General features: G+C 43.6%; 1 protein-coding gene across 1 annotated transcript in view; it reads left to right on the top strand.

The window, feature by feature from the left end:
• Positions 1–22628, top strand: part of FAM20C (family with sequence similarity 20, member C) — a gene marked incomplete at its 5' end in the record, with an annotated part of 56123 nt that extends 33495 nt beyond the window's left edge. The window contains 7 exons of the mRNA XM_010132095.1: positions 8763–8855; positions 10593–10708; positions 18822–19002; positions 19615–19724; positions 21260–21341; positions 21430–21489; positions 22305–22628. Of these exons, the coding sequence (XP_010130397.1) occupies positions 8763–8855; positions 10593–10708; positions 18822–19002; positions 19615–19724; positions 21260–21341; positions 21430–21489; positions 22305–22557 (895 nt within the window). The remainder of the gene's footprint in view (positions 1–8762; positions 8856–10592; positions 10709–18821; positions 19003–19614; positions 19725–21259; positions 21342–21429; positions 21490–22304) is intronic.
• Between the last annotated feature and the right edge of the window lie 5008 nt (positions 22629–27636).

The following is a 27636-nucleotide window of genomic DNA, read 5'->3' as shown; positions in this document are numbered from 1 at the left end:
AGCACCTCATTAATGATGTCTTCTGCTTATTTAATTGCTGTGAGGCGTTTTTCTCCCTGCTGTGGCGACAGCATTGACCCTGTTAATGTTGGCACTGGGAACTCTTTTGTTGCGCTGTTAAGTAGCTCTTAATCTTTCAACTCCTGTATGTCAAGTCAGGTTTCTATCTCAAAGACAAATCAAACCTTACTTCTGGGTTAAGAATTTTTTTTATCTGCAAAGTAAATTAGTGACAGGAGCTTCCCAGAACTTGCCTTTCCCTTTGTACCGTGACTCATTTGTTTTTCTGTACAAGCCCTGCTTTTTCTGGATGGCAGAAAATAATTCCTAACCCACAGGCACTGCCAGCTAGCCAGCGTGGCATCAACGTTCATCTAATCTCCATCCCGAAAGAGGGAGAGGAAGATGAATTTGCAGCAAGTCCCACCCACTTGCACACCTGCAATTCTGCACACGTGTGCTGCCTCCTGCGCAATCAGCGTACCGGTATGGATTATATACCTCCTGCTGAGCTCCCTGCGCAGAGGGTAGGGTTCCAGAAATCAAGATGCGAAGACTTGAACTTCTCGTTTTGGAAATAGACACTTTGATCCCCCACTGCTGACCGAAAACCAGCCGTGCATGTCTGTCCTTACAACAGAAGCAGCCCTGTGCACAGCTTTAAAAAGTGCTCATGAAAAGCATCTTTATTTCACTTACTCCAGTGTTCAGTGGTGCTGCTTTCAGTAAGAGCCGAGATCAGCCTCAGTCCTGTAATATTGGAAAAACTCATCTCACCTCAAGTATTCTAAACTTGCTTGATACGTAACACTGTGCCTGCCTCTTAAATTTGAGATATTTGTAGGGTGCAGGGGAAAACCGGGCAAATAGTATAAGAATGGTCCCAGTTGACTGCTCACATAGTGTCACAGCAGGAGGTACTAGATAGTGATGTATGTGTGGGATTACACAGCAAGTGTGTACCTACCTACGTCCATCTGGACATGGAGGCACTGGGGCTCATCTCTGGTTTTGTACGGATTACCTGCTTTTTAACAGCATTTCATTTTGCTTTCTTCTCAGCCATCTCCTAAATAGTAACGATAATAATAGTGATAATAATTATAATAATAAGCATAAACAGCCTGTGAATCTGACCAGGCAGCCCCCAGCACAGGGAGCCCCTCTCTTTAGCCACGGTCCCTGCGAGCAGGAAGGGCTCTGCTGGCTGTCACGCTGAAAAGCACGGGTGGGGAAGACAGCCTGACAAATGTGCTTACACTAATATTTTTCTTCCATTTGCTTTTCCTATGGTGACAGGCAGCTACTTACTAGGCAGAGCTGGAAGTAATATTCTGAATTGCTGAGGGAAATTTTCCCAGTTGATCAAACTCTTATGTGTTTTGTGCTGATCAAAGATTCTCTTCATGTCTTATGTATCTGAAGGCAAAAAGAATGAATGAAAAAAAGAGCTATTGTTCTGTGCTGGTAGACAATGAAATGATGATTGGTGAGATTATGCCTTGACTTTAATGTCAGCACAATGTCAGTGGAGGCAATGGTAGAGCGAGGGCACATTTTGAGATATTAATACCAAATCCAGATCACTGGAAGGAACCGAAAAGCCCCCAAAAGAGGAAAATGCCTTGTTTTATTATTATTTTTGTATTTTAGTGGAGAATAAAATGAATCTTTCATGTTCTTGTTTCTTATTAGTTACCCTGATTATTCATCACTTCATATCGTATCTGCTTGTGTAGTCAGGAGTGGTAACTCATGTTTTGCTCAGGTGAAAATCTGCTTTTATATATATATGTGTATGTGTGTGGAACAGCATGAAACGGCAGGAACCTCCGAGCAAGGGACTGGTTTTGCACAACTTTTTCACAGACACTCTGATCTGTGTAGAGGAATTATAGGTTGCTCCATTGTCCTCTAGAACAGTGCGGATTTTGAGGGTAAAGCCTGAAGAAGGCTTTCAAGGCTTTGGGTTGGTTGGGTTTTTGATGAATTAATAATAAATGAATTGTGCTTAGTAAAGAGGGGCCCTTTGAGCTGAGGATCTGGAGTCTGAAGGGCTTAAGGCATAATTGCCAGGTCTTGGCTTGGGGATGCTCTTTCCAGGAATGGGAGCCAGTTGTTCTGGCATGTCTGTCGCATGTATTCTTTCCTCAGAAAGGCACTCAGAGTGTTGCAGCACGTCTTTCTGTGACGGTTTTTCCTCATTCATGGCGTAGGAAGGAAAAGCAAGACTGGAAACAAGCAGAAGAGTAAGGCCAGTGCATGGGGACAAGAAGAAGGCTGTAACCATGGGATTGTGAAAGGACATTTTGAAGATCGTCTTCTAGCAATGTCTGTCAAGAATGGTTTAGGTCTAGCCGGTCTCTCCCTGGGGCCAGGGGTTGAGTTAGATGACCTCCTGAGCCATTTTTTTCTGACTCCACAACTGGAAATGGAAAGAAAACCCACTTTAATATACTGTTTCCCTGTGGGTTTTCTATTCCTCTCCCCCACCACGACCCCCATCCTCCTGTGTCAGGTAACAAGTTATGTATATATACAGATGCTCTTTCGGAAGGTTATTGTCAGTTTCTGCATCAGAAGTCTGTGATTTGTATTAAGCTAACTGGTCCTTGAGCATGTGCTGTTGTCAAGCTCTCTTCATCTGCTCAGGAGAAAAGCACTGCGGGGCTGGTATGCAATAGCATGATCTCGATATTTATCCTTCTGGCGGTTTGGTAATTATTCCTATTGCTTTCACATCCCCGTGCGAATTTCTGTCTTTCTGCCACAGCAAATACTCTCTTTTTTTTAGCTGCAGAACTGCTAGGTAAACGGGAGAAGCCTGAATATCCTGCAGAGGCCCATATTGTCATTGGGATGATAGCAGTGAAACGGGCCAAACATCCTTTTTGTACCGCTTAAATTGCACAGCTCTGCATTCCTGGATTGGCCGCTTATTTTCTGGACTGTATTGTGCTCTTGTAAACAGCTCGTATCGTTCCTGGGAGTGCTCTTTGTGGCAGAACGCTTTGATAACGCCAAAGCCATCAGCTGCCAAGACTCCATAAGGAATCAGAACCAGGCACCATCTCTACTGTAGATATAGCTGCATTAGCAATATCGTTCATCTTCCTAAGGTCTTCCTAAGTCACTGAAATGTATTATAAAATTAAGTGGCGTTTTTTCCACCTGTTCTAACTGGTGCCAAACATAGAAAGCCCTCCCGGATGATACGTCTGTGCATGCAAAATCTAAGTACTCTCCTAAGGACTGCAGCTGCCTCAGAGACAGTGGGTTTTTTCCACAGGCTGCCTCCTTCACTTAGAATAACAAGCTTTAGATTAGCTCAGGACACTCTAGATCCTCCTGCTGCACAACCCAATTTGACATAAGGGTTGCAGGAGGGGGTGGCAGGGGGGAAATCTTGCAAGCGGACACAGGACTTTCAGTCTGAGTTTTACACTAGTATAAAGAAGTTCCTAGGCTAGGGATGGGGAGATTTCGTGCCTGTCTGTGTTAGAAGAAAGTCTCTCTGGACTTGATGGAGCATCTGTGCTTTGGATGCTGGCTGGAGCAAGGAGCTGCCAATGAAGCCCCACTGTGGTGCTTCCAAATGCAAGAAGTCCCCAAGTCCCTGCCAAGCCACGAACGAAGTGAAGCAGCAGCAAACTGCTGAGTGGTGGCCTTTTAGTCTTGTATTTTATCGGTTAGGTAGCACTGTATATTAACTGCTGCGCCTGCAGCTTGGCTCCAGGACAGGTATGTGAACACCTTAAATACTCCACAGGAAGAGAGGAAGCTGCTTTCCAAAGGAGAAGAATAGTGACCTAGAGCTGTGGGTGGACCCAGATAATCTCCGGTTATCTGTTCTGATAGCCAAATTACGCTCTTACCAGTGTTACTGGTGTCCCTGCCAATGCAGTACCATGCCTTAGTGGCCGGACACATCTCTTAGTGATTTTGCTGTTGAATTTCCCTAGCTGGAGAGAGTCAGGGTCTCTGTCTGCAGAATGGTCTGACCCAAGCAGACACACTCCCTGCTGCGGCAAAGCTCACTGTTGTGATCCATAATCATCCCTAATCCCTGTGCTTGATTCCCTTGATTACGTGTCAGAACAGGAGCACAACCTATTTAAAAGGAGCTGTTTTCAAATCAGCGGCGTGTCCTCTCATTAGTTGAGGTACGCGGGTTTGACACAAAAGGTGTCTCTGAAATGTCTCTGGGCTGCGGCGCAGGAAGACAGCATGTGTCTGTCAGGATAACACTTGACTCAGATTGGGCTGTTTGCCCTATTTTCTAGCTTTTTGGCTGCTGTACAGATAATAGGACCCCTCCAGAGCAGAGGAAGTCTGGCATCAAGGCAGGATTCTTTCGAGTAATGCATGGCCCTGGTGGGTATTAATCCTGGTAATTTAGGCAGGTGCAAGCAAGTGACCCTGGAAACTAAATATAGATTTCCATGTTAAAGGTTGAGTTTCTGTAACGGCCTTTTCTGAACTGCCAGTGAGTCTGCAGAGCCTACAGTCTCACTGTGGCGATGAGGTTTGTGAATGGCAGAAAAAAAAAACCCAAGAAATTATTAATGTTGGGGTTTGAGGATCAAGTAATTGGCCAAAAAATGTTTACAGAAACATTTAAGCTTGAGGCTTTGTAATTATTTCTGCACACAAATCACTGTGTTGGTTTATCCAGATACTACTGAACACCGAAAGAGCTCTCTGCCTTAGCTAGGGTGGAGCTGACTCACCAGATGCATTCCTGACTCGGTTCGTTTATCGGAGTAGCTGTATTTCTTGTATTTGTAAGCATGAGTCACTTTTCTACCCACAAGATCAGATCACGGTTGCATTTTGTCTTGTGTCAATGCAAATGGGTCCCTGTCCTGTTTAAAATCATTCTTTACTTGCCGTGTTTTCTCCAAGTTGTGCCGTGACAGGGAAATATTCACGGGCTTTGATTTCCCCTTAGTTCTTATTTCTCCTCTACTAGTGTTGCCGTGCTGATTTGTCTTTTCCTTATGCCGTAATTGGTCTGGTGCCACTGTGTAATTTTTAACTGTGTGCACTATCAACAGACTTCCATCTGTCTCTCCTCCAGAGCGTCCCAGCCTGCTGTTAAAAATATCTGCCAAATCCTTCTCCAAAGAGAGGATCACCAGATTCCAACTGTTTGCAAAATAAGAGCCACTGCCAGAAATCCTCTCCCACCGTCTGGAACCTGTGCAGAACCTGTGTCCTGCACCTTGGTGAGATGTTACTGCTGGCACTGAGGAGCTCTGACCATTGCTTTAATTTATTGTCCCTCAGAAGCCTACCTTTCTGCAGAGGGTTCAGCGTATTGGCCTGTTTGCTCAAATACCTCACGATGTGTGTCATTTTATTAGAAAATAACCTTCAATAGCCATCAGATAATAAAAACAAAATAACTCGAGGGCTGGCTTGGTTTTTTTTTTTTCCCCTTTTAAAATGCAGTTCTGATTTAAAACATGTTGTGGGATGGGTTGGTTCCAGTGTTGTTTTGTAAGATGCTCTACTTGACCTGGAAGGGACTCGGAACGCATGACCCTTTTGCTGCCTGTGGCTCAGACCGAGGGTCAGTTACCACAGTCTAAAGCCAGTATAACTGGTAGGACTTGCTGACTGTCCATCCATGTTGCTGAGAGCAGAGCTTGGTCTTCCACCGCTTTATCCGTATACATAAGAGTAGATCATCAGAACAATCAGCACCAAAACAGGCAGTGCATCGACAGGATTGTGCACACTAAAAAATAACAATTTTTTTAATGTAGATAAGATGAAACCGTGTATAAACACATTTGGACAAAGTAAAAAATATAGATTATTATGTAGGTGCCTTTTTAACACTATTAAAGACATTCTGATAACAGTCCATTGATTCAAAGTGGTGTTTGGCTCATGTGGCTTTTTAAATTCAGTTGTGTACCATAGGCTATGAACATCACGCGTGTTAGCGTTTGCTGGTGGCATGGCAGCTTGCTGTGGCTGAGGAATTACCAACAAGTCCCTTCAGGTGCTGCTGCAGACATCAAATTAACATAAATATTTGAATAAAAATCTTGCCAGCTAAAGTCGAATCCAAGGAACAAGGTTCCCGTTCTGTCTATGGGGTATTGAAGTAAGTCATCAGAAAGGATTTTTGGAGGTTATTTCAGGAGAGGGTTTCACGGTTGGGTCTGCTACGTCTTAGTTCTGCAAAGGAACACAAGGAATGTAAAGCAGTTTGGGGGTTTGATAAGTACTCCTTCCAGTCGACATTACAAGTAATAACCCAGTATTTCCAAGAGGCAGAAAGTGGGTACCATATTCATTTGACATGGGCATGGACCATGGGGACTGCGGCTGGAGAGTGTTTTTCTGCAGGTAGGTAGAGCATTGAAGAAACTTGGGATTTTGTTCCATGATGTATAGTTGGGTTCAAAAAATATTGCAGTTTCCATTGTCTAGATTGCACAGTGGATTTGGTGACCATTCTTGCAGGTTTTAGGACAATCAAGTTCACGATTTTCTAGGAGGGTGCACTAGCACTCAATAATACATTATGACAGGAGAGAAATATGTACAAACAAGTCCAAGCCTGCAGGACAGCTATACTTACTCCCAAATGAATAATATCCCCAGCCACTGCCGGGGGTGGCAGGGAGCAAATAGAAAAGTGAAATTAGAGAGACCAAACTATCCCCGCGGTGATGCGTCGAGCAGGCAGCGCAGAGTTGCTGGGCTAGGGGTATAGCTGAGCTTGCAAGATTGAAATCTAGCGCTTATTTAAGTCTGATTTTCTGGAACAAGATTTTCTTGTGAAGGAACAGCCGTGATTTGTTTAAAGTCTTGGGGAGATAAAAAGCAGATGGCATTGATTAGCGAATTAGTAATATTTTCTGCAACTTATCAGCTCTGCCAGTATGTGTAAAGTTTGCAAAGGCTTGGGATGAATCTTTCTCACTTCAGTTTGCTGAAGAAATTGACTATTTTAAAATCTGGAGGAGAGGGAAAGTTACATACAAATGTGTAATTTTCTGCCCAGCAGAAATATGTTAATCTTTTCCTTTGAATTTATATTCAGGGCTCGTTTCTTCATTTTTGAGGGGAATATGCACAACGAGGTTGCAGCTCTCCTAGCTCTTGTGTGGATTTCACGGTGTATTGTTTGACATATCAGAGGTTTCTGGCACTCTTTGTGGGTGTGTTTCTTCTCCTTTTGCATTTATTATGGAAATAAAGCAAAATACTGTATTTTATGCCAGCTTCACTTCTAGCTTGTCTCCTTGTGAACCCTTTGCAGTCACAGCAGTGCCCTAGCAGGACTTCGGCCCAAGTGTTGGCCACCACTGTGACCACTACGATGACAATGGTCAGTGCTGTTTTGGCCAGAGCATCACTATGGTGTTGGAGGTCCCTCTGACCTTGAGTTACATTGGACACAAGTCAAATCTCTTGATGTTGTCTCTATGATGGCAATTGTTCATCATCTAGAGTGAGATAAGAGTATCTCACCAAGATAACAACGTAAAGAAGAATGTCTGAGAAGGGATATCAGCCTTTCAAACTCTGCTGGTTGCGTAGCAAAGTCTTCATATAGCTAAAACCCACAACACTTACCCAGTTTCTCCAGCAGTGTGGATACAGGAGGGCTCATGGACAGGTACTGGTCCCGGTAGTCATGGTGGTGGGTGGACACAGCTTCAGGTTCCCAGCAAGCCCCATAATTAGGATTTACAGTAAATTCTCTGGAGATCTGAGTTGTGTATCAGCGTCACCCCAAAGGCTTTCTTACAACAAGGTTCCGGTGCAGAAGCTGTATTTTGCCAGTGTGTAGCATGGGTGGCAGACAAGCTGTCAGCTGGCCACCTGCTACAGTGAAGAAGGAGGAAGAGCTCTGTTTTCTGGGAAACAGTCCTCCCTTACAGATGCTCTGCAGAACAGCTTTGCCCTGCTTGTCTCCCATTTAAAACTCCCAAACAGGGTGTGATGCAGGTTGAGGTGGGGCCCAGAAATGGGCCATGGAAGTGGTCAACTCCCTGAGTCGTGCTGCGTCCAAAAGCCGTCAGGACCCGAAATTGCCTAAAGCAGGACCGAGATTTGCTCCTCTGTTACACAGAGCTCTCTATTTTCTATGGAATTTGGTGTTGAAGCTTTAGCCTTTCTATTTCCATCAGGATGACATTTTTTTTTTGGTTCTTAAAGTGAAGAAACAACAAATTCTGCATCCTCTCTGGAGCACAGTTTTGTTAATGTTCTTTGAAACATGACATGTGTCGTGGCCGTCAAACTGCACTGATCCCATTTCTTCTGAAATAAGAAAAACATGTCACTTTGGCTCTAAGTAGTACAAAGGGAGAGTCATATTTTAGGTAGGAGCTGCATGGCTGCCAGAGATGAAAGGAAAAATGTTATTACTTTTAGAAATTTCATAATTACAGTTAATGATAATTTAATGAAATGACATTGTCTTCAGCACTATCACTAATGAAATGTGTGAGAGTGATGAAACAGATCTCGTTAAATAGAGCAAGAGTCTTGAGTGGAAGAGCTTCGTGACAGCAGCCTGCACGCACAAGTCTTGAATTCCATTTTTTTGGTGACAGTAGTTTAAAAAAGAAGATAAAATGAAGACTATGTGGCAAATAATGTACGCGTGAAGTATTAAAAAGCCTTCCATTAAACAAACAGTACTGAACTCTGAATAACGTGCTGGTGACTGAGTACTGCTCCTCACAAATGCTAACCCCTCGTTAAAACACTGTCCTTGGTTTTTTTTGCAGACAAACCAGAGAACAAGAAACCCCGCCTGACTTTTTTTATTTCTCAGACTATGAAAGACATAATGCAGAAATAGCAGCATTTCATTTGGACAGGCAAGTAAAACGGATTTGCATTAGAAGAAAAGTGGAAATATTGTGATAAGTTTCTGCACTTGGCCAGCCCTGTAAATGAATTTCTGTTTGAAAAGGGGGAAATGGAACAAAGGTGGGCAATCACCATGAATTAATGAAATGGCAGGTGATGAAAGGGTAGATTAATAATTAGGAAATGTGACTTGCTCTGGGAATGAGAAACCTGGCAATAAGTAATGCTCAAAAAGAAAGAGAAATTATATTGAAGAAAAGCGAAGAAATGAATTTCCCCTGTGATCTTGAAGTGCTCACGGAGAGGCCCCATCTCCCAGGGGAGTATGTAGCATCGGTGTGATGGGAGTCTGGCTCATCCCAGGGCTCACAAATCTGAGCGAAACATGGGGAGTGGTGTGAGTGTTCAGAGAGGAATAATTGAGATAGGGAAGTAGTTCTGTTTTCACGGCAAAAAGCTGGTGCCATCCCATTTCAGGAGCATATTTAGGCCACAAGGTGTTGGGAAGGAGAGGGGAGTGGTGGTCATCCCATGCTCCTCTTAGCTGAAAATGTCCCCCCAGGCAGAGTTAGTGGAGGGTGTGGTGAATACCCCAAGATCTGGAAAGGACTGCAGCCCTCTCAGCCTGCCCATATCAGGAGTGGGAATTAATAATTAGTAATGAATTATTAACAGTATGGCTAGAAACCATGGCATTTCACAGGCTGAGTTGTAACTCAGGCATGTTTCACACCCTGGAGTGCCACGAAACATCCCTTCCAAAGCTTGAAGCTTTGGGGCCACACGTTATTTGGGGGTACATGTTGCAGCCTGAGGGTTGGTGGTTAGGATAAGGGGACCCCTCAGTGGGTGGCACGGGATGGATTCGCCATTAAGAGCCACCCTGGTCAGATCCTTCAAGGATCTTCTATATTTTATTGTTGTTGACCTTGGTGTTGATCCCTTCTGCTTTATATTTTATATGGCTGTTTTAAGCAGATGGTCCTGTAGGAAAAAAACATTAATGGAGTTCCTGCAGGGAGGTGTGTTAAACATTCACACGCTAAGCAGAAAAAGCAGTTTGGAAAATCTTATCAGCAGACAGTGGACATAAAAATCCCACCTATGGGGAGGCTTCATGTGGGGACTTTGCTCTTTTACTGTATCTAATAGCAATGTGTTGTAGGAAGTTTTTAATGATCTGCTAAGACAGGGGAGTTTGGGGTGGAGAAAGGCTCTTCAGCCTTTGCCCATGGGAAAAGTTTTAGTTTCAGGATTGTTTAGATTGGAAAAACAGAAAGGAGCAAAAGAAAGTAAATAAAACAATACTAAGACTGTCAGGAAAAAAATATTACTATTAGATGGTGGTTATGGAATAAAAAGGCTGAAATCCCTTTCCTCAAATCACCTAAAAAAACGGTGGGCAAAATGTTATAACAATCCTGAAGTAGCACAAAGTCAAAATAAGTTTCTACTGTCTCTTATTTCTGGAATTCCATGTATCTTCATTTTTTTTTCATGGAACATACTCTTCTGTATTTTGCATCTGCTCCATACTGTCTAGGCAAGTCAGAGCTGATCGTATTCAGGACATATTTTGTAATATATTAGACGAAGGATTATCCAGTTTAAAGTTGATGGGCTTTTTACTCCTTAAAGACCATAGATAAATGTGCCTTCAGAGTGTAATGAACCTTCCTAAAACCTATCACTATCATTATATTTTAATCCTTTACATAAACGATCTTTTTTTCCTTCTCTTCCAGGATCCTGGATTTCCGTCGTGTGCCACCAGTTGCAGGTAGACTCGTTAACATGACGAGAGAAATACGAGATGTTACTCGTGACAAGAAACTGTGGAGAACATTTTTCATCTCACCAGGTAATCTTGGAAATAACACTATATTCTTCCTATCTCGCCAAACATATTCTTAAGGGAATGATGTGCAGATTGCTTAATTGCTCAGATATTTCTAATATAACTGTCTTCTAGAGCTGTGAATAAAAATAAATGTGGAGACACAGCCTGCAAAGAAGACTTTATTGTTTTGAATTGAGTGCCTTTTCCCCTTGACAAATTATCTGCAGATAAGCTTTTGTGTTCACAAAAGCAATGTGTTCAACAAATGCTTTATGTAGAGCAATTTCTAAAGCAATTTCTTCTGCTCTCAGTTTACCCAAAACCTTATTACTTAGCCCATTAGTTATTTAGACTTTTTTTTCTACTACAATGTGATCCGTCACTTCTGTTGGTCAGACGCATTTATTTCTTGGTTTTGACTGGAGGACCAAAACCTGATTTTCTCAGAGTCCTGTACTTCAATTTTTATTAAAACAGGAGTTTGACAAAAAATCAAGCAAATAGATGTGTAACATATCCTGCTTCCAGCTCAAATTCTCCACTGGGCAGAGGCCAGAGTAGAAGTGACCTGAACTGTGCCCAAGCATCATTCTTGTTTTGAGGGCTGACCCCAAGAACCAATACCACTCTCTGTTACTCTTCACTATTTCACAATTTCTGGTGGCCCCAGCCAAGGATGGAGCTCCACAGGGTGGGAATTTTACAAACACAGGTTAAAACCATGCTCTGCTCACCAGAATATACATCTGGAATAGGTAAAGATGGGCAAAGGGTGGGAGAAAGTGGTATCATCTCTGTTTAGCATCTGGGATGCTGAGATGGGGAAATTAAGGCTCTGAGTTAAAGGCACAAATACATGCTTAAGTATGTTCTTAAAGAAAGAATAGATTGGGAAATGTTCAATTTAAAGCTACTTTTACAAATGAATGGTAATTTAAAGCATATAGCTATGTTCCAGGGAGCTTAACTCCTATTATTTCAGCTGCGTCCAAATGCGCTGTGCTGAACTCGACCTGTGACTTGTGTAACGAGCAATCTGGAACGGAAATCTCCAGAGATCTCTCCCTTGCTCTGTGTGTGATTGGCCAGAAGCTAGTTATCCCAGATCCCTAAAGTGAACATCCAAAGACTTAATTACAGTTTCTCCCAACTTAACTGTAACATACTGCTGTTAGCTAGAAACCAGAGCTCTGTCATTGCACGGCTTTCACTCTTAAAATGTTTATCACACTTTTGTAATCACCGATAAAGTCGTTATTGTGGCTGTTATTTTTAGCTTCATATTTATGTTCCTCTCTGCAGGACACAGTTGAGCAGACAGGTTTTTATTCCAGTAACTTCACTCATAAAATACATTATATAATTACAAAAGGTTTCGTCCTATCCCTTGTTATGAGCACTCCAATTTTACATGGACAGTGGTGGTGACAGTGGTGACAGTACATGGCAACATGTACGCGTGCTCCAGCCAGGAGCTGGTGCCCCAGTCGCTTTCTCTCACTCTCCCTCTCTGTCTCTCTATACATTTTTTTTTTTGCTTGATTTTTTGTAGGCAAGCAACCACCACAGGAGATGGCCAAAAAAAAATCTTGTGGTTGCTTATGTGCACAAGGTACTTTGGCTCATTTGAAATATAAGCCGTTGTATTGCTGTTTTAGGAAGTAAGACATGGATTAGTAGCTTCGCTTGCTTTTTAGTCTATCCAGGTTATATATCAAGGCTTAGGGGTGAACTTGAGTCATTTCTGAGAATTACAAAACTGTACTCGAGTATTGAGCAGCTTACAGCAGCCAGAGCTCAGCAACACAGAGTTCAGGCTGCCGGTTTGGATGAAGATATTTATCTTGTCATTATGAAATTCCAGACATCCAAGGGATGATCCAAGCATAATCCTTTATTCAAATTTATTTAGAGGCCTCAGATAAATTCAATTAAAATATTTGATTAACTATGAATCAGGCTTTTCTGGAGAATAAAATGCTTAAGCAATTAATTTTTCTTTCAATTTTACATTTCCTAAATCAATATACTTTGCTTAAATCATGCTGGTTACTTGTCAGCGTTCTTCCCTACAAGTCCCCAGTTTAATTAGTTGGATTCTCATTAACATATGCCCAACCTCCGTCTTGTATTTCATGCTGACCTTAACAGGCAGGCATTAATTAATGCTTAATGAAAAAGTAATAAAGGTCCTAAATTAAGCATTTAGGAACAATTCATAAACGTAGGAGGCAGCTCAAGCAGCAGATTAAGAGCAGAAAAGGGAAAAGAGGAGGGTGCTGGGATGAGCCCCGTGGCCGGGGGAGGTGAGGATGGAGAGGAAATGGGTAGCCTGGAAGAGGCTGGAAGAGGCTGACTTTTCCTCTCTGGCGGCAAAGTCAGTTGTTTTTCAGGGAGAACTGGTCACAAAGCAGGGAAATTGAGATGTGATGCATAGATACTTGCAAAAACCGGTCTTTGCACCTGCATTAAGCTATTAAGGCCCTTTTGGGACTCCCTTTCAGGTGGCTGCCTCTGCCTCTCCATCCCTGGCGGTGCTCAGTGACAATTAATGGTCACGGGGACACATGGTGTCTGCTGACACTGTATCCCTCTCCGTGCATCCATATATGTCTCCTAAAATTAAACAAGCACTAAATGTAATTGATTTGGTACAAAGCTCTGCCCCTCGGGCTGGGAGACCACCGTTTGCAGTGGAAACCCTCAGAGGGTAAATATTGATGCTGCTCATCAACACACCACGTTATTCCCCAGAGCAGCGGGGATGTGTCAGAAGAAACCTCACTGCGTTTCCACTCCTGGGCCATCTCACTTGTCCCATCAGGCACAGAAATGAGGGCCAGGAAGCTGCAGGCAGTTGTAGCTTCAGAGCATGCTGCGGCGTGGCATGGCTGCTTCCCTGGGAAAGTGGAAATGGCTGCGAGCAGACAGGTCAGTCGGTGCATTAGGCCGCGTTCAGAGAGAAAGCAGATTGTGGAAAAGTGCACTTCCAGGCGGTTTGGACTAAACATGAGAAATGGAATTAGGTCAGTAATTATTTAAATTAATTTTACATCCTTTGCAGTAAGGCAGGCTGCGGTAGCCCTGCTACTTTTACAAATGAATGGTAATTTGCTAGGCAAAAAGAGACATATTAATGATGTCAGCCTTCTTTTTGGAGGTAATTGAGGCAGCAGCTTAAAGGAATCAATGTTACACAGCTAGTAAGCACTATGTTTTTGTTCATATTAACCAGTTCCAAGGGATTATGGATTTTTTTGTTCTCCTCTCAGCAAACAATAGCAATTCTGAATTAGCTATTATTTTGAGCAGGTAAAAGAGAGATCTTTTCATGCACTGCTTCGGTAAATATTCAGGATTCTTTCCAGTGCTCCAATTGCACAGCTATGTCTCTTCTAGCTAAATGTCTTCTATTAACAGTCATGCAAATCTCAGTAAAAGAATTGCTCTGCCAAGCAATTTACTTCCAGGTATCTCCACTCGTTCCTTTTCTTCCTGAGAAGAATTATTGTTCAGCTATCAGGGTGACGGACAGAAAATGTGCAGATGAGAACATAGACACTCTGGTCCTTAACTGTTGTAATTAGTTGGACTTTTGATCACCAGACCATGATTTTCGCATGGATTTCATTATAAATTGTATCCACTCATTCTCAGATAATGAAAATCAGACATTTGCAACAGTGCTCGGGATTCTCTTGCCTCTACAGTGCTTTGGGGAAACAATTCTGGTTTTTAATGAAGGAAGAGTTTGCATGTCGCAAATTCCCAGCATTTGAACATTTCAACATGTATAAACATCCTTCCCTTTCTGGTTTGCCAGCACTGCTGCTGTTGCCATTTCTTCCCGCTCTGCAGGAGCACACATTCCCGGCAGTCTCTTCTTTTTCAGGTGTGCTTAGGGATGGGGTCTGTGCAGAACCACCTGTAGCGAGTGAGGGAGGAACATGTGGGCTGGGCAATTTTGTGGGAGGAGAAGGACCCCACTCCAGTTAGACCTCATCTCTCCTTTCCCTCTGATTTTTGCGTTTGAAAGGCCAGACCCTGCTCATAGCATGCGATTGCCAGCAAAGCTGAGACTCTGGCTTGTGTCTCTAGCTGGAATTTCACCCTAAGCCTGCTGCGCGGAATGTGGGTCACCTACTTAGATTTCAAAGAGACTTGCTACTGCACTTTGAAGTTTTAAATGAGAACTGTGTTTTTCTATATTTGGTACCTCTTTCTTTTCTACATTTTTAAGAAACCTTAAAAATGAATTTTTCCCCCAGATAATTCAGGCTGCTTCATCTCGCTGCCTGTATATAACGAGGGTAGACGTATCAAGATGTCTATTCTGCATCAATCAAAACAGTTCATTTCTTCAACAGTAACTTGATGATATAGCATCCTTTACCTCTACTACCCCCTGAAATCCCACAGGAGCCGTGCAGACCCCAGGTCTGAGCCCACGGGGAGAATCAACAGCTGACAGAAGAAGCTTTGCCATTGAAAGTAACTTCTCATGGAGAAATACACTTGTGGTTTTACTGCAAGTTTGCTGTCTTAATGACAGGATGCATCCTGCCATCGCTTAGACTCCCATTGTAGGCACTGGGGGGTCTGAAAAAATCAATAGCCGGAGGAGCCCAGCCGGAGCAGGGACGAATGGCCTGGCGTGGGGCAGCACACGTGCTGGCTGTGTCACTCTGCAGCAGCAAATGCCATCACTGCCATAGCCCTGGAGCTTTCCTGAAGATTTATCTGGATGCAAATGTGTGATTACTGTCAAATGATTAGTCCCAGTTGCTTTCGTTGACAATAAGGAGCAGGGTTTCATTGTTCCCAAAGTTAAATCCAGAAGCAAACTATTAAACACAGTATTTATCTTTCCACTGTGCAAAATGCTGTGTTTAATATAATTCCTTTTTTGAAAGGTCAGATTTACATAGTGAGCAGCAGAGGCTGCAGTAGTGTGGGAGGGGCATTGCCCGGCCTTTTGCTCTTTTCAAAACTGTTCCAGTGGCAGATAACGGAGCATGAGCTCCCCACTGCCAGGTGGAAGTCGAGTCATGGAAACCCTCAAAGATAAATTGTCTCAGGCGATCAAGACAAATGTGTGTGGGTTCCCACCCTCCATAGACAAGCAGGTGATGCTGACACAGCTGAATTTAAGTGCAGGCCCCACGGGACCTTCAAATTGGTGGAAACATAAACCCTCACTGCAGCGCAGGGGAGAGCCCTGCCTTCCCACCGAGGCAGCAGGTGCCTGGGAAATAAGGGATAGCTTCATACCTCCTAACTCTTCTGTGCTAGCCTGCAGCAAGCAGTATCTCTGTGTGATTTCTTGTAAATCATCCCTTCCTTTGTGTCAGCCTAGAACCCCTTGAAATATTTTGTCTGCAATAATTCCTCTAAGGGTACAAATCACAGATGTTTCTCCCCAGTTTTTATTGGTTAAGAAGATCCCAGCCTTCCTAAAGGCCCAGTATGATCCTCCCATTTGCAACCATCTGCAGCTGGCAGCGCTGCCCACAGGTTCTTGGACGACTCTTCACTTTCATCCTGAATTATGGAAGATGTTCACAGGGAGGCGTGAAGACCTCCTGGTTTTGCCAGGATGATCAAAGGCAACATTGGGGCACTTGCGTTAGCCCTGCGAAAGCTACGCCAAGTCGGGCAGTGATGGCATTTTTGAAAAGGAAACCTGTGAAAGATTATAGACTGCAGGGCAGCGCGGCCAAGGCTTGCATTAGGTTGGGTTTGTCTAGGTGTTGACTTTACACTTGATTTTAGACCAATGAAATGAGTGAGTCTGAAGGAGGACCGCTAAGATGGTCTTGGAACTGATGTACCTGGTGTACAGGGAGAAACGGAGGGTTTCAGATCTTTTTAGCCTGGAGAAGCTGGCATGAAGCTGTAGCTTGGACTAGAGGCCTCCTGAGTCCCTTCCAGCTTGAGTTTCCTTAACCACGATTGCTCTTTTCACACGCAGTTTGTAAAAAGATTTTCAAAACTTCACTCTCAGTGATATAAGTTACATTACTGAGTCACTTAAAAGGAAAAATGAGTGGGGTTTCTGTTTAGAAATTAATTGGCATATCAGGAGATGAGAGTGCCAAAATTTGTGCTGTGGTTCATAGAAAATAGCTGAGTGGTTTATTGGCCAAGGACGTGGTCACTTCTTAGCTCATGGGAGTTCTCCAACTACCACTCCTTCAATTAAAATGTCCAGGGAATAAATATGACTTCTATGTAAGAAAAAACTTTAAAAATAATCTTAAGAAAGGATATTCTGCCTCATAAACTACTTTTAAGTTACAAAATTAAAAGTACAGACATGCTGAGTGCTCCCTTCCTTCCTTTTTAAATTTCTGTTCTTCATTTTCTCTTCCCTGAAGTAGTTTTCTTCCAGTAATTTTGAGAGAGGTTTTTGACCACAGGGTAGATTATTTCTGGACTGAGTCAGGATGTATTTAACTGGTATGAGCCAACCCTGTGAATGTAAAAATACAGTTCTGGTTGGAGTTGTTCCTGGGCACAGATAGATGGGAAGCCCTTATGAGTCAGTCAGAACAGAGTTTCGAAAAGGCTGTGTCCTGAGTAAGGTACTTGCAACTTAGTGGGCAAATCTCATGGCCATCGACAGAGGCTTAGAAATTAAGTTCTAAGAAACTCTCAAGTGGCAACACACCAGCATTTTAGTCCAATTATTTAATTCCAAGGTTGGCAGATGGTCCAGATAATATGGTTAATTAATACAATCAAAAACATCACGACACTTTATTGCTCTTCCACATTCTTCTTCTTCTCCTTCCCCATTGCTCCTTGCCCTGCTTCTCTCTCCCTCCTGTTGTCTGTGTTACCAGGACCGGTATTACTCCCTGTTCTCTTGACTCATCGTCTCCCTTGCGTCACCCGCAAGCAGTGTACCATCTCTACCGACCGCTTTGCCAGCCATAGGTTGAGTCCGGACCAGGGAGATGTCATCGCAGCGATGTGCAGGGCTGCGGGACATCGCTGCCGTGAAACCCCGCCAGCACACCTTTCTGAGCCTTCTGGTCTTTGCAGGCAGAAAATCACCTCCTCTATTCACCGGCCCTTCCTGCCTCATTTATACCACTCCTGCCCAAAGGGAGAGTAGCTCAGAAGCAATATTTGAATTTAGAGGCCTTGTGGGGAATTAGAAAGCAATGTGACTCCTCAGCTTCGTGCATTACCATAAGGAAAGGGCACCGTCTTCCTCTACTGACATCTCATGTGCATAAAGCAATGTCAAAAGCATTGTAGCACACCGACAAGAAGACCAGCAGTGTGTGCTGTTCTTGTTCATAGTCCAGCGTTGGTGGGGCTTGGGGATGAGCTACTCTCTCCCACCCCCAGTAAATTCACGTGGGAACAGAAATATGCAGTGGCAGCTTTGGGGAGGTTTTAAGGTAACACATGCTCCAAAACCTGCTGCGGGGTGTTTTTTTTTTTGGGTGGTTGGGTGGGAACAGAAATATGCAGTGGCAGCTTTGGGGGGGTTTTAAGGTAACACATGCTCCAAAACCTGCTGCGGGTTGTTTTTTTTTGTGGTTGTTGAGTAACGTGATGTGTGGAGGCAGAAATTTGTGTTTGGGATGTGTGCTGACAGAGTTACATCTGTGCTATTTCCACCTTCCACACACACCCCCACGTACGTCTTCATGGTAAATAATTCTGCTTAGCAAAACTGCCGGTTCTTCTTATAACAGCAAGTAAATGAATGAAATGTTGTTGTCTGCTCTTAAACAAATGAGCCAGGATTTTGAAAGGTGACTTTATTTTGGGCACGTGCCACTTGTTCAGCTGTGGGATTTGGGGCTTCAGCCTGGGCTAACAAATATATCCCAAAAGAGGTATCGATCTGGGAAAATTGAAGTGAAAGAATTAAAAAAAAAAAAAATTGGTTATTTGGACTATAAATAGACTGGAAATAGTCATGGAGATCTCAGCATAGGATGTGGTCCCAGCCACTGAAGTGAATGTCTTTCTAGTGGTTTCAGTGGAAGAAAACTATGTGTGGTAATGGAAATTTGGGTCTTAGATTTATTTCTGCTCATACATCAGTGCTTTTATGAATTCTTGAACACTAACTTAAGGTTAGGTTTTAAAACTCTTTTTCTTTATTTACCAGCCAACAACATCTGCTTCTACGGAGAATGTTCCTACTACTGCTCAACAGAGCATGCCCTGTGTGGAAAACCAGATCAGATCGAAGGGTCTCTGGCTGCTTTCCTACCCGATTTGTCTTTAGCTAAAAGGAAGACATGGAGAAACCCTTGGAGACGTTCCTACCACAAGCGCAAGAAAGCAGAGTGAGTAGTGGTGAGCAAAGGGTTTGCTAGCTGCAAGGGGCAGTGGGAAAACAAACCAGGGCTGCAGTTACTGCCCTTGCCTGATCTGAAGCATTGAGGCTTAGGAGAGCATCTGCATTTCTTCAGTGGGTCCAGCTGCTGGGAAGGGGCAGCGTACTTACACTTGCAAGGAGCTCCAGCTTATGATCCTGAGCCTGAAAGGAGCTTCAGTGGCGTAATTCCCTCATGGAACAGATACCTCCAGTGGCTTTGACAGGATGCAACGTGTCCTGCCTAAGTCCTATCAGAGGGAGAAAGATTCGCTGCTATCAGCATCCCTAAACAAGTCTCAGATGTTTTCATCATATGACTGATAGTGCAGCTGGTCTCCTAAATCTTGAAGCTATTAGCTAGATAGTTTTCCATCTTGTGATTTTCTTCCTTTTTCATCAGTCACAATTTTTATCGGTTGTCTGCATTACTGGAAGCAGCCTAAAGAATTTGCTGCCTCTACCTGACCCTGCCTTCAGTTGAACGTGATACAACTAGGTCTTTGCAAAATGACTTTTTTTTCTTTTAATACTCAGTAAGCTTTGTATGTCACATAAAATATCAAAATATTCGCTTTTCCAGATGGGAAGTTGATCCAGATTATTGTGAAGAGGTTAAACAAACACCCCCGTATGACAGTGGGACCAGAATTCTGGATATAATGGATATGACAGTTTTTGATTTCCTAATGGGTATGTTTCATCTCTTTCAAAAATTAAATGCAACATTTAATTAGACTAAGAACCATTTCTTTCTACACCGTTCTGCATAGCTCAGCAGTTTGCTAAAGCATAGTTGAGGCTGCATTTATTTTTTGTGCCCTTCTAGATGATTATGAGAAAATGCAGATTTACATGGTTATGTATTCCCATCAGTGCAGATGAAAGGAACAAAGATGCTCAGAAGCGCAGAGTGATGATGAATACAGGTCAGGCTAGTCTCCTTCACAACAGCTGAGGGCTTCACACTTTGCTTCAGTAAGTGCTGTGGCTCCTGGATGCACACGCAAGGACTGTTCGTTGCTGGCACATTGTTTTCAAGCTGCAGTGTTATTTTCACTGCTTCTTGCTCTATAAACTGTCAGAGGGGGGAAAAAAAGAAGTGTTGCTTTGTCACAAAGGCAACTGTGATATGTATCAGGAAGTTTTTCTCCGTTTATGTAACCTGATTGGAATAAAATAGTTATTAACAAGCAGGTAATATTCCAAGCCTACCTCAGTGGTTAATGCTGAGACATTCTCATATGAAACATGTTCTGCTGCAGTTAATATACCTGTAAGGTGCCAACACAACACTTGATCCTCGGACACATGCCAGCATGGACATATTCTCTGCCATTGCCACTACTGAAATTTCTGCAATAGGCTGCAGCAGGAGAGGCTAAATCACAGCTCAGGAGCCATATGTGGCATCTGTAAGTGGCTCAAGACCCCCACGATGAAGACAAATTCATAGCTTGGCACCATTACTCCTGACATTGACTTTAAAAAGTAGATCACACGTCTGCTGCCGTGGGTGCCCAAAGAGAGCTGTCTAGCTGTGTCACTGCAGTAGCATCCCGACACATATGTTAGAGCCATAATACCATTTTGGCTTTCCAGGCAGCCAGAAATCTGGACAAAGTTCTTATTAGAGGCAAAACAAGATGTTTGATCATGGTTCAAAAAGTTTAATACAGCATTAGCAAAGTCATATGGATTAACATCCTTGCTTGAGGGATGCATTTTCTCCTCCCTTAGCTAAGCCTCGCACCCAGTGGGGGACCATGGCTGCTTTGCATGCTGTGCTGACCCAGGGCTGGAGCAGCAAGGCTCGTTTTCTACCGGTGAAGCTCTCCTGGCTTAGGACATAGCTACCTCATGGATGACCAGGCTCCCCAAGCAGTTGAGATGCCATCGTACTTTAGAGGGATTGCCTTGGCTTATACCAGGAGGGATTGCTGAAGGCTGGAAAGTTTCATTTTGTCTCCTGATGGGTCCTCTAGAGCTGCGGAGAGCTTGAAAAGCTCCCAGAGGCATAACAGCCCATCTTCCAGTATCGCTCACTTCGGCTTTTCCACAGGAAAAGGAAATGAGCTCCGTAGACCTTTGCTTTCTCTGCCCTACACAGCCATCGTGTGTGGGGAGCGCTAGGCTTCTTGCTGAACCATGGCTTTTGTATTGCCCTGATCTGCGGGCTCAGCAGCAAGCCAGAGTGAGAATGGTCTTTTTTGCTCTTTATTCTGTAGGTAACATGGACCGACATCACTACGAAACCTTTGAGAAGTTTGGAAATGAAACTTTTATTATCCACTTAGATAATGGAAGAGGGTAAATACCTTTAAAAATCTTGGGGGGCGGGGGGGGGAGAAAAAAGTTAGTCTTTAAAACTGTCTTTCTTGCTCTTATCGTTAAATAGATTTGGAAAATATTCCCATGACGAACTTTCCATATTGGTGCCTTTAAACCAGTGCTGCAGGTACGTTTCGCCTCTGGAGCTGTTTCCCGTTGTAGAGAGTTGTTTCCACTAACAGGACTGAAATGTTCGGGTGAATGTTGTATTGCATACCATGGGGAGGAGGAGATGTTATGCTCCTGCCTGGGGAGCCTGACGTGAGCTAGCCCCGAGTGTTGGCACTACCGCTTTAGGTCCTTTGTTGAGCTCAGGACCTTGTGGAGCATGGCTCTGAGCTGTTGTGAGGGAGGCTTTATTAAGGCAAAATACACATCCCGTGGAAGGCAAGTGGCAAAACTTCTCCCCAGCTTGTCAAGTGCTTCATGACAGCTTTCCTCAGTGCTCATGGCCAGGATTTTCAGAGAGGGCAGGTGACATTTAGAGTTTCAGCTTTGTACAACTGGGACACAGGTTGAGCTCTGAGTCTGCGTTGGCTCTGGGCATCCCTGCAGGGTGAGCCAGCGGGAGCCTTTGCTGCCACCAGCCACCATCTCAGGGCCACGTGCCTCATGTGTCACTGCCATGATGGATGTGGCCCTGTGAATGCTGCACCAGATCCAGTTGGTGCCTTACCCAGCTGAGGAACTGGGACCGGTTGCATGGGACTGTAGGGCTGTGCTCCAAAACCTGTCCTCCTCTAAGGGCTCCCAGAGATCACCGGCCAGGTGACAATGCCAGCTGCTCACTAGGACTGGGACAGTGCCTGCTTCTCATCGTTTCAGATCGCAGAATAGGGTTTTTATGCTGTCATTGCTATGCTGACTATAAGCTTTTCAGCCCTTTCTAGATCAGTAGCGATGAAAATACTGATTTGCTTTTTTTTCTCCTTTTTCTCATAGAATAAGGAAGTCTACCTATCTGCGATTACAGTTGTTAGCCAAGGAGGAGTACAAACTCAGTCTCTTGATGAAGGAATCTTTACTCAAAGATAAAATAGCTCCCATTCTTTACCAGCCTCACTTGGAGGCGATGGACAGGCGGCTGCGGATTGTCCTCAAGGCTGTTAGTGACTGTATAGAAAAGGATGGTTTTGACAATGTGGTTGCAAATGACTTTAACACTGATGTTAACACTGTTACGACCGAGAGGTAGTGAAATCGCAAGACTACATTTTTACCAGCCAAGTAAAGAAGATTCAAAGAGGAAAAAAGAAAAAAAAATAAAGTCTTGCAAAAGACTGTGTATGCCACTTTGTGAATTCAGTGAATTCAGAAATGAGATATAATTGTTCCCAAAGTAGGTGAAGTGTAGACTCTGCAAAGGATTAGTTCGTTAAAAAATAAGTCTAATGTGATGCTTTTCATTAGTTCCTAAAGAGAGATTATGAAAAGATTCAGAAAATACTCAGATCATTGACAGACAACAGTCTGATAACAAAACACCTCCTGTCCTTTTTGTATAGAAAGGAGGCCTTTACTTAATATTTTGTATTTATATCTGGTATATCTACGAAACCCCAGACCTACCTGCCAGATTTAACTAAGAGGGACGGCATAGTTTTGTGACTCACTTTATTTGTGGTGGCAGTCCACTTAGTATGTTGTGTTAACCCTTTAAGTGCTCTAATCCACTGTATCTTATTTAAATCGAATGCTTTTTTTTTCCCCAGCTACTCAGCATTTAAAGGGTTAAGGCATTATGAACTTCTAAAGGCAAAAGATAATAATTATTATAATAATAAATCCAGTGGTTACCAGAAGGGAATTTCACTAATCGTGCATTGACAGGAATACTTGAATGTTGGTTTTACAAAGTGATGTAAAATGACAAGTTGTACTATTTGTCCATAAGGAGGTGGCAGCTCTTATCTTTCTAGACTGTCATAGCTGAGCTGCTACTTTTCGACTTTGCTTTTGATAGTTTTGTGTAAATATATACATATATGGGTAAAAAGCTGCTATCGGCAGCTCTAGGCTTACTTTTGCAGCATTTTTGTGGAATTGTTTGCAACGTGGTAAAAGTGCAATAAAGATATGGCAAAACGTGTAGCCATCATGTCTAAATGGATTCATTTTTCACTTGAACTGTTGTTCAGAGGAACGCTGCGCGCACCAGCCGAGTTTCCAGAAGCAGTTGTTTAAATTGTTGTCCCCTTTTGTAGCAACAGCAAATGGAACTAAAGCGGGGAATTGGTGATTAATATACGCTGCAACTCCGATAAGGACCGTGGTGCTGAAAGTGCCTCATCTTTCATATGAACGCGTTGTTTTGCCTGTCGTTTCAGCATCCCTTCCCAAGCTGTAGAGCAACACTACTAAAAGATTATGGCTTGACACGCTGCCCAGAGGCTTTAGATACGTCAGCGTCTCTGACTTGGGTAGCGAAAGCCCTCGTACAACCCAGAAAATCTCAGCCCAAAATACTTAGAAATGTCGTATTCTTAACGAAATAACTTTGACTCATGTTCTGCCGAGTTCATGTAATATGTGTGAAGACTTTCAGCCCAAAAGCAAGCCGTAAATTGAAAAAGTGGCTGTATTTGACTTGTGAAAACATGGTGTGGTACGGAAGGCATCCCTCATCACTCCTTTGGGTGAGGGGAGAATTTGTTATGACAATATTCGTCACAACTATAATTCAGAGCTGTCATTTGTTTCATTTTATGTCTGGCTTCTCGGGGATTTATGAACGTACTTTACTGTAGCCAGATAGACTAAAATATAGGCATTTCAGCATATTAAAATCGTGAATGAGAGGAGCTGCTATATAGTCTCATTCACTTCTTAAGTTGATCTGTGATCACTAAAAAAATATGTCTTTTACTATTTTTCTGCCCATTTCAAATGCCCGTGACTCCTACATGCGTGGCATACAAAGACAGTAGAACATCTCAGACTAGACAACTGTCTGTGAACTTGGAAATTTTCTGTGTTACCCCATGGCTTTTTTTTTCGCTTTCCAAGACCCATCCGTGGTAGCGAGGATGTTCTATGTCGCACAGCACTTGCCCTGCAGCTCTTTCTCCCCATTAGCCAAAAACAAAAAACCCACCAAAACACAGGCTGCCTGGACATGATCCTTTCCAACCCGCTCTGGCTGAACCTGCTTTAGCAGGGGAGTTGGACTAGATGATCTCCCGAGGTCCCTTCCGACCCCAACCATTCTGGGTAACGGGTGATACTACCCTTGCCTTATCCTCAATACCCAGCTGTGGGTTTCCTACAGGTGCAGCTTTTTCTCACTGTAAGATTGTGCCAGGACAGCAGACAGGGGCTATAAAATCACCTTCTCAGGTTAGCTCTGCTTTTGGGGTCAGCTCAGACAGGTGCTCTAAGTCTGCAAACCTGGTTTTCTTCTGGAAAGCAGCACATGACAGCCTCGCAACTCATGGAGGAGCAGGTACAGCAGAGATCTTTGTTCTTTAGAAGCTGAGTTATAGGTCAGAGCTCCTAGCAGGGTGGTTCAAGCTGCAGATTGCTGCAGAAGGCTGTCTGGTGCTGTCAGGGCTATAATCTTACTAATATAAACATGATTCTGAATGTCGACCAGCAGAATTAGCTGTATTTCTATAGAATAACTCACTGAAGATTCTCACCATACTGTAACCAGCTCTGTAGGGTCTCAAGTTTTTTTCCTCTCCTGAACTTTGGTGCTTCCCCTTGAAGGTCTGTGCTACAGCTTTCAAGACCTATAAAAATTTATCCTGTTTCCAATCCTAAATTAGACATACAGAAAAGCTGAAGGGGAGCCTTTTTTTTTCCTTTTGGCATGAGGCAAGCAAGCATGGAACAAGGGAGACACCAGCTGAGATGCTGGGAGAGGTTTCCTTTTCTCTGTGCCTCTGATGAGAAATGGGGGTGAATTAATCACCACCTGAGTGGTGTAAGTCTGAATACACCGTGGGGTGCTCCGGCGATTAATGGCAAGAGCTGAATTCAGGCCCTTCCTGTGGCTGGGGGAGCTGAGGACATGGGACTGATCTGGAGGGTGTTGCAGGAAGTGGAAGGGCTGATTAATTAAACAAGCTGTGGAGTAGCTTCTCGGTGTTCCTGGTGCGTTTGCATTCACGCTGCCAGGTAGGTAGAGCTTTGCCTTGTTAATTTTCTAGGTGTTTGGGAAGGGAGAAGAATTACTGCCTTGTTCTGCTCTTTCCTTTATACGTGGGCAGGGGTGAGCGGGCATGACAGATGGAAAACTGGAGCCAACTCGGGGCTCTGCCTTTCCGATCTTGGGGCTAACGTAGCTTTGAGAATAGCTCTGCACAGCCCAGAGAGGGGCAAACATCTGCTTTCAGAGCGCATCTGTATTGCCCCAAGACAGAGCTAGCAGCTGGCCTGAATTTCTTCTGAAAACCTCGCGTGTTTCTCAAAGCCTTTAGGCAAAGGGGGTTGCTCTCCCGGGGTGAAATGCACGATTCCACAGGCGATAAGGGCTTTCTGAGCTATCTCAGCAGTGGATACAATTTGAGGGTACCTTTGCACGAGCGCAGCTTGTGCTTGGGGTTTCTTCTAGGGAGGGCACAGTGGCTCTGGTGCGCCGAGGTCGTGCGCTTTGGTCTGTAGGTGTGACAGCAGGTTACCGCAGGACGAGACGATGGCTCTGAAAGGGCTGTTGCTGTGTGTTAGGTCAATAATCCATGAAATAAGGAGGACTAGCGTGACGCGGTGTAACATCTCTTTAGGAGTCCTACATATCTACCAGACAAAAAGATTCGTTCTAAGGAAATAAATAAATGCCAGAATCCAATCAGTTTATTTCCAAATCTCAAAAACTGGTGCAGCAACAGCACCGAGGCAGTAACGTACCAAGAAATCTGCAGGAGTCTATCAGGGGCATAACAGGTTCAGCACAGTGAATATAGTATGCACAATAAATAACAGATAAAAATAGATAATGTGCTTCTAAAAGCACCTAATTACAACTGTTATCTGGCAGCCTAAAATAGCTTGCTGTATTCTCCAGTGTAGTTCACCTGAAAGCCTCATTTTGTTTTGCTGGTTTTCTGTTATTTAAGCATCAAAGGAAGTTCACTCAAATTAAAGAAGAAAAGCTCTCATTGTTTGTATTGGGTATCACCGTTGTGATCAGCAGTACCGGGCAGAGCCCGTGACGTATGTTCAGGCTGGAAGCCCGAAGGAGATTGCAGTGTAAGGAACAGCAGAAGCATGTGTGTGAGGAGGGAAGCTGGGATTCCAGTCTGGCTGCTGCCTTCAGGCGCTGAACTGAAAATGAACTTGTCTTCTGTGGGCGTTAAAGGGAGGAGTGTCCAAAGGGTATTCTGGGTCCTGCTTGTGAGTCTGTACACGGTACCTGTAGGCCTGAGGGAAGTCGTGCTCTCTTTCATCGCAGCGACAGCGTTGTCCCCTCAATACATCCAGACTCCACCTGAAGGACTGTCCCTGCGCCAAGGCTTTTGTGGTCTCTGCCTTAGAGTGCTGAGTTTCCAGCTTGGAGCAGGACACGTACTGGAACCTTGATAGTTTGCATCCTGAGGGAGCAAACTTTCTTCTAGTACTGAACTGTATGACCACAAAATTGATTTTTCCAGAAATTATTCCAGATATTGATTGTTTCTATGGGCTTTTCGCCGGTGGTTATTTACTAAACTATTTGGAGCTCAACATGCAGAAATGAACATGCACAAGGAAGATTCTTTCAAACTGTAAACTGAGTGTTTGAGGGAAATGTTGAGTTGTCTGGGACAAGTTTTCACATGGAGTTTTAAGTTATTACCAGTTAGAAGCTGCTAGATTTCTTGAGAACATTTTTTTATGCTAAAAGTGATTCGCAGGTAGCCTCCAGCCATAACTCAGTCTGTGACCAGTTCAAACTGAATTATCTGCTTGCTTCTGCATTTGCATCAGTAAAGTACCAATCCAATGCTTTTTTTGGGCTGCCTAGAAAAAAATTAAAAGCAATTCAATTTGGTGGGTCAAAAAACCTGAGAACTGAGGTCAGACCAGCTCTGGTCATGGGTAAAAATTAAGAATAAGCAAAAAGGAGGCTATTGATTTGGCAGTACCAGTACCTCTTCCTTTAATGCAAGGTCAGAGCAAAAGGTTTTGTCTAGAGGGTGTCTTCAATAGCTGCTGGAACACGTTTTATCTGCTGCTTCATCTTTTTTGAGATATTAAACACTGTGCAAAGTTTTCCATTGATGCAACTTCAATGTAGTTAACATGAAGAAAAACAGGATTTTGAGCAGAATGGAGGGAACGCCCACATTCGCAT

Source organism: Buceros rhinoceros, unplaced genomic scaffold (genome assembly GCF_000710305.1).
Source record: "Buceros rhinoceros silvestris isolate BGI_N320 unplaced genomic scaffold, ASM71030v1 scaffold14832, whole genome shotgun sequence".
NCBI lineage: Eukaryota > Metazoa > Chordata > Aves > Bucerotiformes > Bucerotidae > Buceros > Buceros rhinoceros.
This window is presented reverse-complemented; position numbering and strand designations above follow the sequence as displayed.